The sequence below is a fragment of the Bombus affinis genome, chromosome 1, assembly GCF_024516045.1.
Source record: "Bombus affinis isolate iyBomAffi1 chromosome 1, iyBomAffi1.2, whole genome shotgun sequence".
Classification (NCBI taxonomy): domain Eukaryota; kingdom Metazoa; phylum Arthropoda; class Insecta; order Hymenoptera; family Apidae; genus Bombus; species Bombus affinis.
The window spans coordinates 10,294,684-10,311,053 of record NC_066344.1 but is presented as its reverse complement, the minus strand read 5'-3'; the positions used below and the strand labels follow the sequence as shown (position 1 = coordinate 10,311,053).

General features: G+C 27.3%; 4 protein-coding genes across 9 annotated transcripts; 1 reads left to right on the top strand and 3 right to left on the bottom strand.

Annotated features, from left to right (window-relative positions):
- Positions 1 to 114: 114 nt before the first annotated feature.
- On the bottom strand, positions 115 to 1,395 carry LOC126914307 (respirasome Complex Assembly Factor 1). The gene is made up of 4 exons (XM_050718060.1): positions 1,121 to 1,395; positions 935 to 1,038; positions 723 to 852; positions 115 to 646 (listed from the first exon to the last, which is right to left on the bottom strand). Exons 1-4 carry the CDS (start codon positions 1,217 to 1,219, stop codon positions 605 to 607), a joined length of 375 nt encoding a protein of 124 aa, XP_050574017.1. The 5' UTR covers positions 1,220 to 1,395; the 3' UTR covers positions 115 to 604.
- A 412-nt stretch (positions 1,396 to 1,807) lies between these two features.
- On the bottom strand, positions 1,808 to 11,868 carry LOC126914054 (F-actin-uncapping protein LRRC16A). 4 transcript variants are annotated; one of them, XM_050717516.1, is made up of 24 exons: positions 11,680 to 11,868; positions 11,335 to 11,432; positions 11,187 to 11,237; positions 10,911 to 11,104; positions 10,639 to 10,816; positions 10,328 to 10,566; positions 10,158 to 10,252; positions 9,980 to 10,018; positions 9,527 to 9,714; positions 9,345 to 9,422; positions 8,939 to 9,272; positions 8,465 to 8,861; positions 8,078 to 8,396; positions 7,901 to 8,014; positions 7,622 to 7,827; positions 7,429 to 7,516; positions 7,091 to 7,315; positions 6,942 to 6,962; positions 6,644 to 6,785; positions 6,320 to 6,569; positions 5,458 to 6,242; positions 5,106 to 5,345; positions 4,860 to 4,924; positions 1,808 to 4,579 (listed from the first exon to the last, which is right to left on the bottom strand). In XM_050717516.1, the coding sequence occupies exons 1-24, from the start codon at positions 11,714 to 11,716 to the stop codon at positions 4,466 to 4,468; spliced, it is 4,497 nt and encodes a 1,498-aa protein (XP_050573473.1). In that variant the 5' UTR covers positions 11,717 to 11,868; the 3' UTR covers positions 1,808 to 4,465. The 4 variants fall into 4 exon arrangements, with proteins under 4 accessions (XP_050573473.1, XP_050573500.1, XP_050573482.1 ...); XM_050717543.1 differs by lacking the exon at positions 4,860 to 4,924; XM_050717525.1 differs by lacking the exon at positions 6,942 to 6,962.
- A 33-nt stretch (positions 11,869 to 11,901) lies between these two features.
- Positions 11,902 to 13,568, top strand: LOC126914268 (enoyl-CoA delta isomerase 1, mitochondrial-like). Of its 2 annotated transcripts, none has more exons than XM_050717976.1 (6): positions 11,902 to 12,126; positions 12,259 to 12,382; positions 12,446 to 12,717; positions 12,797 to 12,975; positions 13,061 to 13,182; positions 13,250 to 13,568. In XM_050717976.1, exons 2-6 carry the CDS (start codon positions 12,283 to 12,285, stop codon positions 13,408 to 13,410), a joined length of 834 nt encoding a protein of 277 aa, XP_050573933.1. In that variant the 5' UTR covers positions 11,902 to 12,126; positions 12,259 to 12,282; the 3' UTR covers positions 13,411 to 13,568. The 2 variants fall into 2 exon arrangements, with proteins under 2 accessions (XP_050573933.1, XP_050573942.1); XM_050717985.1 differs by having other exon boundaries at positions 13,254 to 13,414.
- LOC126914139 (dynein regulatory complex subunit 3-like) lies at positions 12,962 to 16,265 on the bottom strand. Of its 2 annotated transcripts, XM_050717649.1 has the most exons (10): positions 15,761 to 16,265; positions 15,402 to 15,685; positions 15,144 to 15,316; positions 14,904 to 15,061; positions 14,621 to 14,813; positions 14,334 to 14,541; positions 14,013 to 14,261; positions 13,865 to 13,941; positions 13,574 to 13,785; positions 12,962 to 13,180 (listed from the first exon to the last, which is right to left on the bottom strand). In XM_050717649.1, the coding sequence occupies exons 1-9, from the start codon at positions 15,954 to 15,956 to the stop codon at positions 13,644 to 13,646; spliced, it is 1,680 nt and encodes a 559-aa protein (XP_050573606.1). In that variant the 5' UTR covers positions 15,957 to 16,265; the 3' UTR covers positions 12,962 to 13,180; positions 13,574 to 13,643. The 2 variants fall into 2 exon arrangements, with proteins under 2 accessions (XP_050573606.1, XP_050573615.1); XM_050717658.1 differs by lacking the exon at positions 12,962 to 13,180 and having other exon boundaries at positions 13,643 to 13,785; positions 13,873 to 13,941; positions 15,761 to 16,264.
- Positions 16,266 to 16,370: the final 105 nt, after the last annotated feature.

Below are 16,370 nucleotides of genomic sequence, written 5' to 3'. Positions count from 1 at the left end.
ACAAAAGCTAAGGCTGTTAATATGTAATATATTTAAACAGTAAAAACAATATTGAGTATAAAAATTTTATGAATGGTATATCCAGTATTAAGTCTGGTCAAATATTGAGCAATATGGTTATTTAAAATGTTTATTTATATTAATTATCTGCACAGATATATAATCTGATTTGGCATATGCAATATGTTTTCGTAACATAGTTTACAGTACTTACTTGTGTCAATGATATGCAACAAAGAAACTAAATTTGAAATAAAAATATTTTATAACTAATATTTAAAAACATTTTCTTTGATAGCAAATAATTGACCTTTAAAATATAACACATAATTTTCTATACAAAAAAAGAAACTTTTTGATGAAGAAATACTTTTTTGTGATAATGTTTAATTCCATATAACAAGTTATTTGAGTAATGAGAAATTCTTTTGTATATTTATTGCGCTACAAATTCAAAGCGCATATAATCTATATGATAAGTAATTGCTTTTCACAAAAATGTTTATAAGGCAAATTGCATATATGCATGGAGCACTTGATTGTTGAAATATATGTATTAACATCTTTATCAGTCAAATCATCATTGGTACAGTTATGAAAATGCTCAATCAAAATGTAGTCCTGAATATATAATGATCCAGGTCACCTATGAATAATAATTTTTTTATAATATTATGAGATAAAAAGATTAAAATAAATAGCACTAGATAACTTCAAATTACCAAAAAACCAGCAAATGATGTCATAAAACCTTCTTTAGTTAATTCCCATATACCACCAAATTCTTCCTCATCAATTTGTTGAAAATTACTAAAATACAGGTATGTAACACCTGCATTAACTAATACAAATCTGAAATATCAAACCATAAATTTGAAATGTATAATTGTAACTTTGCTATTATATATTGCGATTATATTATGTTTTAACTTACAATAGTAGAGCTATGAAACCTTTTAAAGGTATAAGACCCCATCCTATACCAACTATGATACCAATTGCTTGTCTAGCCCAATATATAACATCAAGAAATTCTTCCTATAGTAAATAAAAAGCGCTTATGAATGAAATCATGAAAATATATACAGAACATAATTAATTGAAATGCGGTTATGTTTACTTTATCCGGCCATTCGGAGTTTGCTGTTATCGCACGTGTCCATACACTTAATTCGCATTTACCACCATTTCCAATCTTTTCAGGTTTTGAACGTGACATTTCTACACCTTCTCAGCTTAATAATATAAAACATGTAATAAAACTCATTAACATTTCCTAAGTGAAACAGATTCCATACACTTCATTTCCTTAAACCTTCTGCTGCTATACTTCCATCTCTTGAATTATGGAAATGTGCCACACAAGACGGATTTCATACAATTTTTCACGCACGCGCACTGATCCTTTTATATTTTATTCGTTTTATATCTTTTGATATTTATTGAAATAAATATCACATATACTTTTAATAGCTTAATGCTTAATGTTGTAAACAACACATATATAAAACTATTTTGTCTTTTCTTGCATATATATTTTATGTATCATCATTAATATTTAAAAATATAATTGCATAACTGCATACTATACCATCGCCAAATTATTTCATTGAAACATATTGTGAACATATAATAATAATTGTATCAATGAATACCACATTAAACTTTATTATAAAAACCTATTGAAGTAACAACAATACAATTTTATTATTATGGCAAATAGATTTTATATTTTTCCAAAATTAGCAATGAAAATTATTTAAATATACAAAATTGCTAGTGTATAAAATAAGAAAAACAATTAATGTTGCACATGTAATAGGAGTCTTTATTTATTAGTAAATTATATTGCATGATTAATAAGCAACGTATCGAAACCTGCAAATACTGATATTTATTGGGTAATAATACATATATAATAAAATTAATAGCAGATTTTGAAACGTGCTTCATCGCAACATATGTATACACGTGTAAATGTAAATACAGGAATGTAATGAAGAAAGAATGTGTGTATATGTCGTCTGATTTTCTCCGCACGCATCATGTGATTGTGCGATAGAGTGAATATTATATCACTCACTCATTAGTATATAATATATATAGTAATTGTATTTAATATATTTACACATTAAAATATGGTTTATTACAGGTGATCTTTTTTAACATGTAAAGTAATAATTAATATGATATAGAAAAATTATATTTGTTTTTTAATTTCTAAGAAAGAGATAAAGATTTTAGAAATTAAACAAATTTTGTTAATCATACATACAATATAATTCCCTTTTTGGCACAGTTGTTTAAATTTTAACTCTTACGTTATATTTGTAGAGTCCAATGTAATATTTTTTGCACATAAGTACATAATTAATTTATCTGTATCTTTATACAAAAAATCACCTGCAATGTAATATGTATACAAATTGTTAATTGTATGCACTTATGCAAAAGTACAAGTACATACATGTTTACAAATACTATTTTATTATGGAAATAACTAAATTACAATTTTATTAGTGAACATTATTGACAGTGAAAAGAATTATTAAGTAACATTATGATTAGCTACCTTTTATGATACTGATTTGTTTTATATTATTTGAAAATCTTTTACATTGATTTGAGGAAATGTATGATTTGACAAATACTTCATGAATTTAATTTACATGTAGCAAGATTTAGAGTAAATAATCACCTGATAGAAAAAGTTTTTAATTAAATGATTTAAAAATTTTATATCCAATCTATATCATATACATGATTTTAAATGCGAATATTAAAGTAGAATGTGTTTGTTAGAATACAACATTTCACAATTGATTTAATTATGCCTGAAAAAGAATATTTCCAGTTAAACATCTAATATTGTTATATAATGTATGTTGTTAAATATATACCTGTATCCAAAAGGACTTACATATTTCATTAGTCACAGTTATTAATACATAAACCCAATATCAAATAGATATTCAAATATTTATTTATCTATAAGAACTGTAACTATAGTTATGGTTAATTTACCTATATGTAACTTTTTTACATATATATGTACAGAAGTCTTTTGCTATTCAAAAACTAGCTTTTAATATATTTATGTAAATTGAATTTTATGTTAGGTGTTCGTATTTTGCGATACATTTTTACATCATACAAAAAAATTGTTTGTAAAAAAGCTGTTCCTTTATAAGAGGACGCATATAGCAAAAAGATTTTACTAAATTATTCTTAATCACAATATATCTTCAACAAGGTATAAAAAAGCGAATACAACTTACAAATATCGCAAAAGAATTCTTGAAATATAATAATAGTCTGCAATATCTTTTTTCTAATTAATTTAGTTGATAGTTTAGTTTATTTTCTTTTTTTCCATTTACGCACATCATATATATATTATATATGCATTACATAATGTTTATATATTTCGTTACTAAATTTTTATAAATCAATGATAGTCATGGACAATATCATATCTTTTATATAAAAATCTTTTAATTTTGTCCTTATTATGTGGAAAACAAAGCATTTATTATTTTATGTTATGTTATATGGCACACTTCATACATTTTATGGTTCTTGAATTTTGCTTTGTGCACTTATCAATTCCGATTGTATTTAAGAAATGTTAAATAAAAAGTAACATAACTTAATACAAGCTATATGGAAACAATTATAAAATATTGTAAACAATTATTGACTTGACCTAAATAGAACCGTTTTTTTTAATGATCACAGTTTTGTTATAACTGGTTGCATAAGAAACAAATCAAAATATCTATTATGAAATTACAAAAACTGATTTCGGAAGACAACGCGACATTGATTAAATAATAGGAAGAAATATTGTTTTATGTCGATAAGAATATATTGTGCTTATTTTTTGGTAACAAATCAGTGGTTATACACTTAAAATAATTAAAATCATGTAATTTATGATCTATATTAAAGTCTATCAGTTTAAATATACAGACAAACAATATATAAATATTTAAATGTTAAAACAAACATAACATGGCTCATCTTCCAAATAATATCATTGACAATATCAAACTGATTTCTTTTTAAAAATCTGGAGGAATGTAGAAGCATTTAGTATGTTCTTCGTGGAAGTAAGTGTTTTAACTTACTGCATTGAAAATATTAAATGATTTTAGTACATTAAATACAAATACTTACTTCTAAATTAAGATAAACTGCATTCAAATTACAGTTCTATAAAAAACTATAAAATTTTTAATGCCACCTTAATAATAAATTGGTACTTTCTATAGAGACCCCAGTACCCTGTCCCTAAATATTAAGTTAGCACACTTGCTTTCGCATTTGACTTCATATGGCACAAGTACAAACGTGATACATCGTAGATTTTTGTGCCCAATATAAAATACTTTGATGAAAGATATCTTAATAAGTATCCAGTCATTGACATTAATTTGTAAATTATTACTGTATTAAGTCACGATCAAACATCAACTACGTCATTATTGTAATTGAAATTTGAGTCACGTAAAAATGAAGTACGTCGAAGCTTAAAACTTATACGATTTTCTTCAACCGTTTTCGGCACTTCCGTTACCTAAAAATATAATGATTGTATATATAAAATTATATTTAACTCAACATGATATTTCAAAGTATTTTTATAATCTTGTAATAATATTATTGTGTAATGTTAAGACAAATAAACTGTATCAAAAAAAGTAAAAATATAAAATCACGTTAATGGATTTCAAGCGCAAAACAATTTTTTCAAGCTATCATAAAAGGGCTTAGGACGCTGCACACTTTGAAAAAATTGTATTAAATGATTTAAAAAGTGTGAAAAAAAAGAAAAAAAAACACATTACATAAGGTACCTTGACATCTGGTTGGTTGATAGAACGTTGAAGCACCGACCTCCATGCTGCAGGTGCGGTATGCTCTAAAATAATATATACAGCAAGGCTTCTTAATTAAAGGATACAACATGCATATTCACAATGTACTTGGAATTAACAGGGAATTAATAATTAATTAAAAATTATGCGTGAATCGCGAATGGTGTTTAAGATGTTACTAGATACATTGAACATGCAGTAGAAAAACGTATTTTTGCTTCTTACCATTCTCTTTCCTTTCAGTTTTACTTTTGTTTAAACTAGCTGCCAATTCCCTCACTGACCTTTTCTCTACACTGGCATTGCTTAAAGAACTAGCAGTACTACTTGCTGATAACGTCGGCGGTAATGAAGCAGGACCACTTACACCGCTATCCGTTGATTCATCTAGTGCATCTCCAGAATCAGGTGTATTTCCAGCTGAAGTATTTGGACTAGAACCATCGCTTAATAAATTAAATTCTCCTAAAACATTAAACACACACACATATATATATATATATATATTATTACACACAATATATATTATTATATAAGCTAAGAATTTTATCATTAAATAATTTGCTTTTTTTCATACCAGATTTTCTATCAGTAGCCATACTCCAGGGTCTTGGTTTAGGAGCTGTTATAGGCGGAACTGGTTTAGTCTTGGAAAGAGCACCATTGCTTTTTCCATCTGTAAGTGAACTATTTCCCTTGGTTAGAGACCTTAACACTGGAGATTTCGATGCTTCCGAATTATTTTTTGTACTGCTACCATTTGTTGGGCTACGAAGATCAAAACCTGTGGTTCTTAATTTAAGAGAAGGTAAAGGTTGATTTGCAGTCTTATCTGTATCTACCGCAGATTTTTTTGTTAAACTTTTCCTGGTTTCGTAATCTTTAGGAACAGCCGTTGCATCTTTATCCGAGGAATTTGTAGCAGTTGTTTGTTGTAATACCTTACTATTTTCATCCGAATCTCGTAAACTGCGTGTACTTGTACCAGAACCAATAATGGGTAATGTACTACGTTTAGATGTATCAGCGGTATTACCGACACAATTATTACATACATTATTACTTGTATCTTTGTTGCTATCAGATTTTGTAAGAATTCTTTCATGATTTTGTGCATTGTCTGTTGTATTTCGCCGAGTTAATGGAGATGCAGTTAACGGCGAATCACCTTGAGATCTTCTGCCAACAAGAGGAGAAAATTTTTCTAAATTATCGCTAGATCGTGATCGCGGGGCAGGCTCAAGAAGTGTTTTTAACATTGGAGAGCTACAGCCAGGTTTTTTATCCATCTCAGGTGGAATACTTTTATGACTCGTAAGAGATAAATTTGGGCTACCATCCGTTGGAAAAGTATGCAAAGAGCTATAGCAAAATAAAAAGAAGTGTAATGTACATAATTTCCACAAAATATTAATGAATTATAATTTTAAAAATAATACCTGTCATCACTTGTGGGGGATATAAGAGGTGTTGTTGGTGTAGTTGGTCTGAAAAATACATCGAGGCCTTCTCCAAGAGCAAGACCATCCACTGGTTGATCTGGTCTCAGCATTGGTCTTGTAGGTGCTCTAGTTTTTGTTCTACGTGGTCTAGATTTTACTAAATGTTGCAGTTGCTGTCCTACAGTATTGGGTAATTCAGAAACAGAATCTAGTGATTCTGTTAAAGAATGTTCTGTCTCTGAAATAGCTAAAAGAATATGTTGATATCAGAAATGATAAATATATCAACTATAACATTTTTTTATGTTAAAAAAAATTAACCTTCTGCTTGACTTTTTGGTAAGGATGGTAACAGATCTGGAATGTCATCAGCTGAAAGACCTTCCACAGAATCGACTACAGATTTCGGCCGCAATTTTCTTCCATGTAAACTTTTTCGTTTATTTGATAAATGTGGCGTAGCCTACGTAAAGGACAATAATTAATATCATTAATATGTATTTTAATTTTTTACAATAATTGTAATATGTTAATCCATTATTATGTACTACAAAAGATTTGGTATACAAAAGTCAACCAACAAATAATATATTTTTAAATATGTATGTACTTTACTTACAAGATTTAAATAATCCAATTTCTGGACAGACATGGAAGTTTTATATTAAAATTATTATGTAGCAAAGTTTATTCTAATATATATATTACATATATTATATGTAATACATATATAATATATATATAAATAAAAAATATTGCGTTTTTTACCATTGGAGATTGATCACTGGAACATTGACTGATAGAATTCACAAGTGAATAAGTTTCTGGTGGACAATCTTCTTCCGAGGCAATACTGGTTCTACCAATTGGTAATGCTGTAGATACACCTACAGTACTTGTAACTCCTATAACACTTCCACTACTCATTGAACCAGCACTAGGCCGCAACACATCAGGCGTACTGCTTCTTGTTCTACTATCACAGTCACCAATCTGAAAATATAAATATGAACATCAATATCAAAATTAAGGGATTTTAATACTAAACTTTTAGTATAATACCTTTTAGCATGTATTTAACACATAGTGAAGTATATTATACATACTAAGTTTTTATAGCTTCTTGACAATGATTCAATTACTTCATCTGTTATTCTGTCGGATACATGTGCAGCAACTGCCAAATTTAATTCACTATAAAAATATTAATAATAGATAATTACAAGCAATGAGATAAGTTAGTGATTATTTGACAGATATGTATTAAAATCAAAACGAATAAGTAATTATGATCCATACTTGACTCTATTGACTATATCCGCCCCAGCTTGTTCTGTGATAGTGGTATGTATGAATTCACTACTAATTTGATTTTTTTCTTTGCAACTACTTCGTAGATCATCTTCTACTGCAACTGATTCACTTTCATCGCCTCTAATTACTGTTTGAGAAAGTATCGTAGGACACTGTTCATTTGCACACTTTATCATAGCATCTAAGGAATCCTGTATTTAAATTTTAATAATTGAAACGTATTATGTTTAATGTAAGAATAATATATATTTGATAATAAAATACCTGTAAATATATGGTTACAACTTTATGCAATTCATTTGCCATTTCGTGTAATTTTAATTCTATTGGATTATTTTCATCTCGTCGTTGAAGAACTTCGTGTAATCTTGGTAAAAGCTACAAAAATATCATTTACATACAGATTTATTCAAAATGTATTTATTATTCGGTATTTTATACCTGTTTTGAATTATCTGCATCTTGTATGAGTCCAGTTGCATAATTAATGTCATTATTAGCATCACAGCTTTCCGCAGCAATAGCTTTAATAGTGTCTTGCGTCTGTACAACCAATCTATCAACCATTTGTTGTGTGGAGCTTAACAAAAATCCTTGTTGCAATCTAAATGCTTGTCCATGACTATATTTACAAGGAGTAACGTTTCTTTGTAACAAGTCCTGGATTTTTTTAGCTAATTGTTCCGTTTTTTCAGCTGAAGTTTTCATACAAGGTTGCAAATCATAAATTGGAAATGGCATATGTCTTACACTACAATTCCTGTAAAAGGATGTCATATATTAGAAAATATATTAACATATTCATTATTAATATGAAAGATTGCGTACTTTTCTAAAGCATGAACAAGATCAGCATAACCCTGAAGAGTAATATTATTTTTATCATAAATAATAGTTCTCAAATGATTATTAATTTGTAATGCCTTTGCTAATAATCTGGCACCAGGATCTCCAATCTGATTACCACTAATATCTAAAGTATGAAGACACGTGTTACTACCAAGGGCATTGATAAGATTATAGAGATCAGATTTTAGTCGAGAATCTGGTAAATGTAATGCTTGCAAAACGCAATCATCTTCTTGAAGCATTTGCACAAGGGCATCCATTACAACAGCAATATGTTTGCTTTTCATACTAACAGTGTTGCGACCCATATATAATTGTTTGATCGACTTGTTTTTTCCTATAGCAGTTATTACTTGTGCTAAATCAACATCCATATCTGTGAAAAGACATATTTACAAGATATAGAATCCAAATATTAAAGCAAATAATTTATTTATATTATACTGTACTTACTACTATCTGATATATCCAATGATGCTATGCAACGTACGCCATGAATGCATGATTCTAATACATGAGCACCCATAGAGCCCAAATTGTTTCCACTCATATCAAGTTCTAAACCAACTGTACTTTCATTGCATGCCAAACCAAGTAACAAATGTTTCAATGCCTCTAGCGGCAATTTACAACAAGATATATTTAAGTACTTTAATGAGAGCGTAGCAGTAAAGAACTGTTTAAAGCTGGGAGGTATTTCTTTGGTCTTTTTACTTGAAAAGGAGTTACGAGCAACATTTAAATGGACTAGATTAGTTGCACAACCCCGTAGTAAAGCACCAAACAGCTAGAGTAAATGTAAAATATGAGCTCTTACTCTTACATGAGTTTCATATATAGAAAACTAAAATATACTTACACATTCTAATGTTGTATCTGTACCACTTAGATCTAAATGAGTTAGACTATTAGGTTGTGCCAAAAAATTACATAAATTCTGTAAATATGTAATAATTATATTAATTGCATTTCCTAGTATTATAATATTAGTATAACCATCTATTATATTAAATTTTGGAATAATATTTAGAAACAACTTACATTGATATCATCTTTTAAAGAGTTTTCTGAAAGATTTAAATATTGCAAACTAGTTGGCATGCTTCTATTTAAACTTAGTGCATGTGCAATTTGACTTATTCCTTTTCCAGTTAGTCCACAATGTGCCAAATTTAATTTTTGTAAACCTTTGGGTAATTTTCCAATAGGTCCGCTTAAATGTGCACCTCCTTAAAAATAATATTATTATAAGTAATATTATTAGTAGACACATATATTAATTAATATTAATAATTAATGGTTAAATTAAGCATAGCAACGTACAATACTATTTATTAAGTATATGTAAGTACACATTATGTAAGTTAAACAATTAAATATACTGTAACAATCATCTTTTTTTCATGGAAAAGAGTAAAATTATAAATGGAGGATTATTTCTAAACATAAAAGGATAAGGATAAACTTAAATAACATTAATGGTTATTTGCACACCTTGCAATTTGGCTATTATCCCACACAAGCTAGAGGCTCCTATAAAAAGAAATTTGTATAGGGATACTTTAAGAACATACTTAAAAAGTGAGTAAAAAAATAGAAGAATTGAAACCACAAAAAATGGATCTACTAAGGAATAACATCCTACATAAAAGTCTTTATAATTAAAACTTACCTTTATCTTCAATGGTATTATATGATAGATCAATAGTCTGTAACATTGTATTAGCATTAGAAATTAGAGCTAATGATAATTTGTGCGCGAAGTCCCTAAAAAAAAATCACATTTGAAATTTATTTATTAAAATTAATTGTATCGTAATTATGCATTTATTTTAGCTTTACCATTTTATTCCAAGATTATCTAGATAAAGTTCCTGAATGGAAAGGGATCTACGCATAACATGTAACAATCTCTCCAAAGGCTCGTGACTTAGTTTAAGATGAGATGCCCTTAATTTTGTAAACCAAGTATTATATTCCAAGGCAGAAATGATTGGCACCAGATCTTTTTGATCCAAATGATCAAAATCTCTTAAATTTAGCTCTCTTGTATCATGAGAGAGGTATATTGTATCAACATCCTATAAATATAATTGTCTTGAAAAACGTTTAATAATAATAGTAGGACATTTTCATATACTTTAACAAGTTACCCAGGCTACTTCTTCTCTATATGGTACACCATGTAAATCACACATACATGCATATTGGGTTGAAAACCCCCCACAAGGTCCAGTATGTCTTGTTGCTTCTGTACTTCTAGCTAATTCACTACCTCTTATACTCTGCAGTCTGCTAGCTGGTATTACTTCTATTTTTCTTATAATATAACTATAATAAAAATTATAATTTTAAGTCAGTTATTCTAATATTATAATAATTAAAATAAATATAAATTTATACATATAAGATAATAAACACATACTTCAATGGTACAGTGGGAAAGATATTTCGAATTGCAGTATGTAAGGCCTCAATCATTGCATCTACTTCTGTAGTATCTGCACCTGCTCCAGTAGTAGTAAAATTGTAATATCTTTCCCCAACACTTAAAGATAATTGGTTTGCTCTTTTCGATTCTATAGATGTTATTTCTAAATAATGAAAATGGCAGTCGATCTATAAAAAAAAATTTTAAACATAATTATTAAAATAATCATATAATTTTATTTGTAAAAACAAAATAATCATATTATCTTACTCTTGTGGGCACTTTGGCCGTTAAGAGAAACAAACGGCATGGTGAAAAGACCTTAAATCAGAAAAATTTAATTTTGAATCACTTTAAATCTAAATAACTTCAAATTTATTATACATTATAATATTGTAATACTGCAAATATTACTTACCAGAACACGATTTTCCTGTTTATCTTGTTTTGTTTCCAATTTTACAACATTCTTTAATAATATTTTCACATGCTTACCTAATAATGCTTTCACCGATTCTACAAATAATGAATAATTTATGAAAAATGATAATTAAGCTAATGGCAATTTTGTAAAATATACGAAATTAAGGAAAAGGTTTAAAAAAATTGGATTATAATCCAATTTATATTTTTGTGAAATAAAATGAGGATTAATGAAACTTCTATAAGCATTTTTTAACAATAATTATTTGAACAAGATATATATTTTTTTTATATATGACAGTTCCATAATACGAACGTAAACATTCAGTAGAAGACAAACCATTTAAATCTTTCGTAAGTTGCGATCTAGTTGACATTTTGTTAATTGGCTTATTTTTCAAACATCAACGAATCCATTTAAGACATTGTTTTTTTCGTCACACGGTGACCAAAGTTTTCTATCTTGCTCAAAAAAATGTTAAGATAAAGGGCGATGTCACGAAACTATAAAGCTGAATAGCCGCCATATTAGCACCTGCCCGCGACCCATTCTGTTCCACTCCGTTCCGTTCCATTCTTACAAGTGTATTTATTTAAATTCTTTTACTATATTTTTTACTCTTATCATTTACTATAACGTTATGTTCTGTATAATAAAACAACTGATTTAAATGATAATTAATGTATTAATTGTAAATGTAAATTGTAAATGTAAATAATTAAATTGTACAGAATAGGTTATTGAGATATCTTTAATAAGTTACTTAAGTAGCAGAGAGAAACAAAGGTAAATGATAGCAAAATATGGTACAATATTTTAATAATATACAAAAATAATTGTTAAGTGTGCAATAAAAAATTAAGGTGAATAATAATATTTATGTATAAATAAATAATATTTTATCTTATATAATTTCAGGATTTATTCCACATCTGATTAAACATGTTTGCTATAAAAAAGATTTTGAATAAAATACGAATTCCTTTATACCAAACTTATGCCACAAATTCAAAATTAGTTGAAATTTCAAAAAATGATACAGGTAATATCAGAATCCTAATTTTCATAAGTTATGTTTTTATTCAGGAATATTTTTCCCTAACAGGTATTGCTACAATATCCATGGCACGTTCACCTGTAAACAATTTAAACAAAGAATTATTAAATGCTTTAAACACGTCCTTAATGGATGTACAAAAAGAAAAATGTCAAGGTGTTATATTAACATCGTCATTATCAAATATATTTTCAGCAGGACTTGATATAAACGAAATATATAATCGGACTGAAGAACAGCTAACTGACTATTGGCAAACATTACAAGACACATGGTTAACTTTATATAATTTGGAAATGCCAATAGCTGCTGCAATTAATGTATTATTATAAATATTATTAGTATAATTATTTTCTGAGAAATATATATATATATATATTTGTTACTTTATTTATAAAGGGTGCCAGCCCTGCTGGAGGATGTCTTTTAGCAATGTCTTGTGAATATAGAGTTCTAGTTGAAGGAAAGCATACTATAGGATTGAATGAAACACAATTAGGAATTATTGCTCCAGAATGGTTTAGAAATATATATGTTGACATATTAGGACATAGAAGAGCTGAATTAGCACTTTTAAAGTAATTTATTGTTAATGAATGTATAACAAAACATTTATTCCATTTAGTAATATCTATAATTAATTGAAAACTATTGATTTCATAGAGGAACCCTATTTCATCCAAAGGAAGCATTGGAAATTGGAATTGTAGATGAATTAGCTTCTGATAAAGCTAATGCAATCCAAAAGTGTCAAAATTATATCGAATCTTTTAAACACATACCCTGTAAGTACAATATTTATTTAATTAAGATAAGTACGCTTAATATTTACCATATAAAATATTTATAAAGCCAGAGCTAGACAAGCAACAAAAATGGAGTTAAGGAAACGTAATTCATTATGGTTGAAAGTAAACAAACATATGGATCTAAATCAATTTTTAACACTTATTCAATTACCAGAAGTACAAACTGGCCTAAAATTATATATGGAAGCTTTGAAGAAAAAATAAGAAACTTTAATCGAAGTGTCGTATTTTAAACTATCACGTTAAAAATTAAATATTTTTATACGATTTTTATACAATTAAAATATTTTATACGAGAATATATTCGTGTATTAAGAGATATATTATATTGTTTAATAAATATATACAGTTCAGCAAAAATACTTACTTCTATATTAATTTCCAAAGTAATAGGTTTATAATATAACTTCTGAATGATCATGTATCATTTTATCAAGTCATTCATCAAGTGCTAATATAATTTCTGAATCATCAACATTTAAATTTAACTGTTGCAATACTTGCAGAAATTCTTGTTGTTGAGAATCTCCAAAATGTGATATTTCTAGTATTTGTTGACTACTTCTTTCACTCTCATGTCTATTAAACCAAAATAAGAGATTTTCGAAAATTAAACTTCAAAAAAATATGAAAATATTTAAAAAATGAAAAAGCTTGCCTTATTACCCGTTCGCTGTATTCTTCAACCCAATTTTTTAATCGATTTATCATGATATCTTCTCGAACATCTATTATCTGTAATTAGAAAATTCATATTAGTTTTTGAAGTACAAACAACAAAAATATACATAGATACACGTACATACTTGTAAATGCCTTTCATGAGAATTATTAAGATTATAATTTAACATGTCTTTATCTTCACATAGATTTAATAAATGACGTGGCATTTTTGCATCATCTCCAATACCACTAAGGAAATACAGAATTAATCCGTTAATAGTGTCATTATACTCTGCTTCACAATTACGTAATTGTGAAAAATATCCTCGTGCAGTTGTTAGAAAAGAATCCACCATATCAGAAATGTTGATCCTAAATACTTCATTTATATCCTTTATTAAATAAGTTTAATATTATTTTCAATTTAATTTTCTTATACATAACTCATAATAATTAAAATATACCTCCATTTGTTCATGCAAATCTACTTCAATAGACATTAATCTTGTCCATGCATCAGTTACCATATCACTAAATTCTTCAGAATATTGTTGTGCTATTTCAGTTACATTTTCTAATGTAGCAGTATCTACATCTCCAACTAGTTTTTTTAATAATTGTTTAACAGTTGCTAAAGCATCAGTTTTCCTGCGCAAGACTTCATTTACAATCCTGTAATTTAAAATAGTATAAATTACTATCAATTTTATATATTTTATATTTGATGCTCATGTATATATATATCACTCACATTCTACCTTGATTTTCTGAAATAGTTTTACCTTCATTTACAGCAATATTGTAAAGATTTATTTCATTCATTCGCTTATTATGTTCTTTCAAACCTATCTCACAAAACTCTTCGCATATAGCAGTAAAATTTTTTTTATATTCTTCATGTGCATTTTGTGTATCATCAGTTACCATAGATAAATCCTTTCCTTCTACACATAAAATGGACTTAACAAATTTTTATGTGGAAATGCATGAAAAAGTAAATGATAATTATTGTATGTATAAATAAATTGATAAACCTTTGTCATCCTCAAACATTTGATGAAAGAGATAATCTCCATCAAGATGTTCTACATATGCAGCAGTGAGGATAGCTAATTTCTTTTCATATTCTTGCTGGGCATCCAATTCTTCTTTTTCTTTCATTTCTGCTTCTTCTAAAGTATTTAAAGTCCTACTAAATTATAAAATATAAATATTTTAAAATAAATATATATATTGTTTTTTATATATCTATTTTATGGATATTTTATAATTACTAATGTTTTTCTGTAGCATCTTTCCTTTGTTCATTAGTTATCATTTTGTATTCATAGTAAATTAATTGTGGTAAAAATGCAAATACATAATGCAAATATCCATCTTCTTTAGTGCATGGATTTCCACTCATATTCAAACTACGTAACTTTTTAAATTTTCTCAAATATAGTACCTAAATAATAATGCAAATGTAAAAATATAAAATATTTAATATATAAAAATATTTAATATCCACGTATATTTTGCACATTACATACATGTTTTGTATCTGTTATAATATTATTACCAATACTAAAAATCGTAAGATGACATAATTCATCTATGTTTTCTATCTCACGAATTTCATTATTAAATAGAAGCAATATTTCTAGTTTTGTTAAATTGTTTAAATTCTCCATTATTTTAATGCGATTGAAAGAAAGATCTAATTCTTTTAAATTAACAAGCACATTTAGGTTTTCTATTTTCTCAATTATATTATTGGATAATTTTAATGTCATTAGATTTGGCATTACCCATAGATAATCAAGTTTTAGAATATCTAGAAGAAAAAATAACAAGTATACGTATGTATATCAAGATAAATACAAGTTTAAAATTTATGTATAATACGTACTAAGAAATTCAATCCGAATTTCTTTTATTTCATCTAATTTAATACCATCTTCGTAAAAAAGTTTACCAGCTTCTCCTTTTGGCCCTTGTTCAATTACCAAATTTATTAACATATCTTGATTTATTACACGAGGTTGTACAAACTCTTGTAATATAGTAGGAACGTCTTCCTCAATCATCATTTTTAGATATTTCATAAATATCCTATACAAAATTAAATGAACAATTATCAGAGTACATATACATATGTATGTACTGTTTTGTATCGAAAAGATTTAATTTATATAGCCTTCATTTGCGGTTGCCGCGCAACAATGATTTATCAATTTTGTGGCGAACTTCAGAACAATGTCGTGTCAATTTCATACCAAAGAAGTTTCCTGTTTTATCGACCCGAAGAAATCTATTTTATCAAAATTTAACTTTTAAACACTTTGTTAATTCCGGTTATATCATTGTTGTATTCCTTATTATTTATTACTTGGTCACGTCGTACAAATGTTTTCAATTATTTTTTATAAATAATTACAGACAAAAGTTTAAGAGATAAAAAGTGTCACTTAAAGAGTTAGAGAGAGAGAGAGAGAGAGAGAGAGATTTCACTAAAGTTT

Coding starts and splice junctions, on each gene's coding strand:
- LOC126914054 (XM_050717516.1), bottom strand. CDS start 11,716: ATGTCAACTAGATCGCAACTTACGAAAGATTTAAATG. Junction 6,963..7,090: donor CCAGTGATCAATCTCCAATG/GTAAAAAACGCA, acceptor ATGTCTGTCCAG/AAATTGGATTATTTAAATCT. Junction 5,346..5,457: donor GGCTACTGATAGAAAATCTG/GTATGAAAAAAA, acceptor TTAATGTTTTAG/GAGAATTTAATTTATTAAGC.
- LOC126914268 (XM_050717976.1), top strand. CDS start 12,283: ATGTTTGCTATAAAAAAGATTTTGAATAAAATACGAATTCCTTTATAC. Junction 12,718..12,796: donor CAATAGCTGCTGCAATTAAT/GTATTATTATAA, acceptor TTATTTATAAAG/GGTGCCAGCCCTGCTGGAGG. Junction 12,976..13,060: donor GCTGAATTAGCACTTTTAAA/GTAATTTATTGT, acceptor TTGATTTCATAG/AGGAACCCTATTTCATCCAA.
- LOC126914139 (XM_050717649.1), bottom strand. CDS start 15,956: ATGAAATATCTAAAAATGATGATTGAGGAAGACGTTCCTACTATATTA. Junction 15,062..15,143: donor GATGCTACAGAAAAACATTA/GTAATTATAAAA, acceptor TTTATAATTTAG/TAGGACTTTAAATACTTTAG. Junction 14,262..14,333: donor ATTTGCATGAACAAATGGAG/GTATATTTTAAT, acceptor TATTTAATAAAG/GATATAAATGAAGTATTTAG.
- LOC126914307 (XM_050718060.1), bottom strand. CDS start 1,219: ATGTCACGTTCAAAACCTGAAAAGATTGGAAATGGTGGTAAATGCGAA. Junction 1,039..1,120: donor ACTCCGAATGGCCGGATAAA/GTAAACATAACC, acceptor TATTTACTATAG/GAAGAATTTCTTGATGTTAT. Junction 647..722: donor CATCATTTGCTGGTTTTTTG/GTAATTTGAAGT, acceptor TATTATTCATAG/GTGACCTGGATCATTATATA.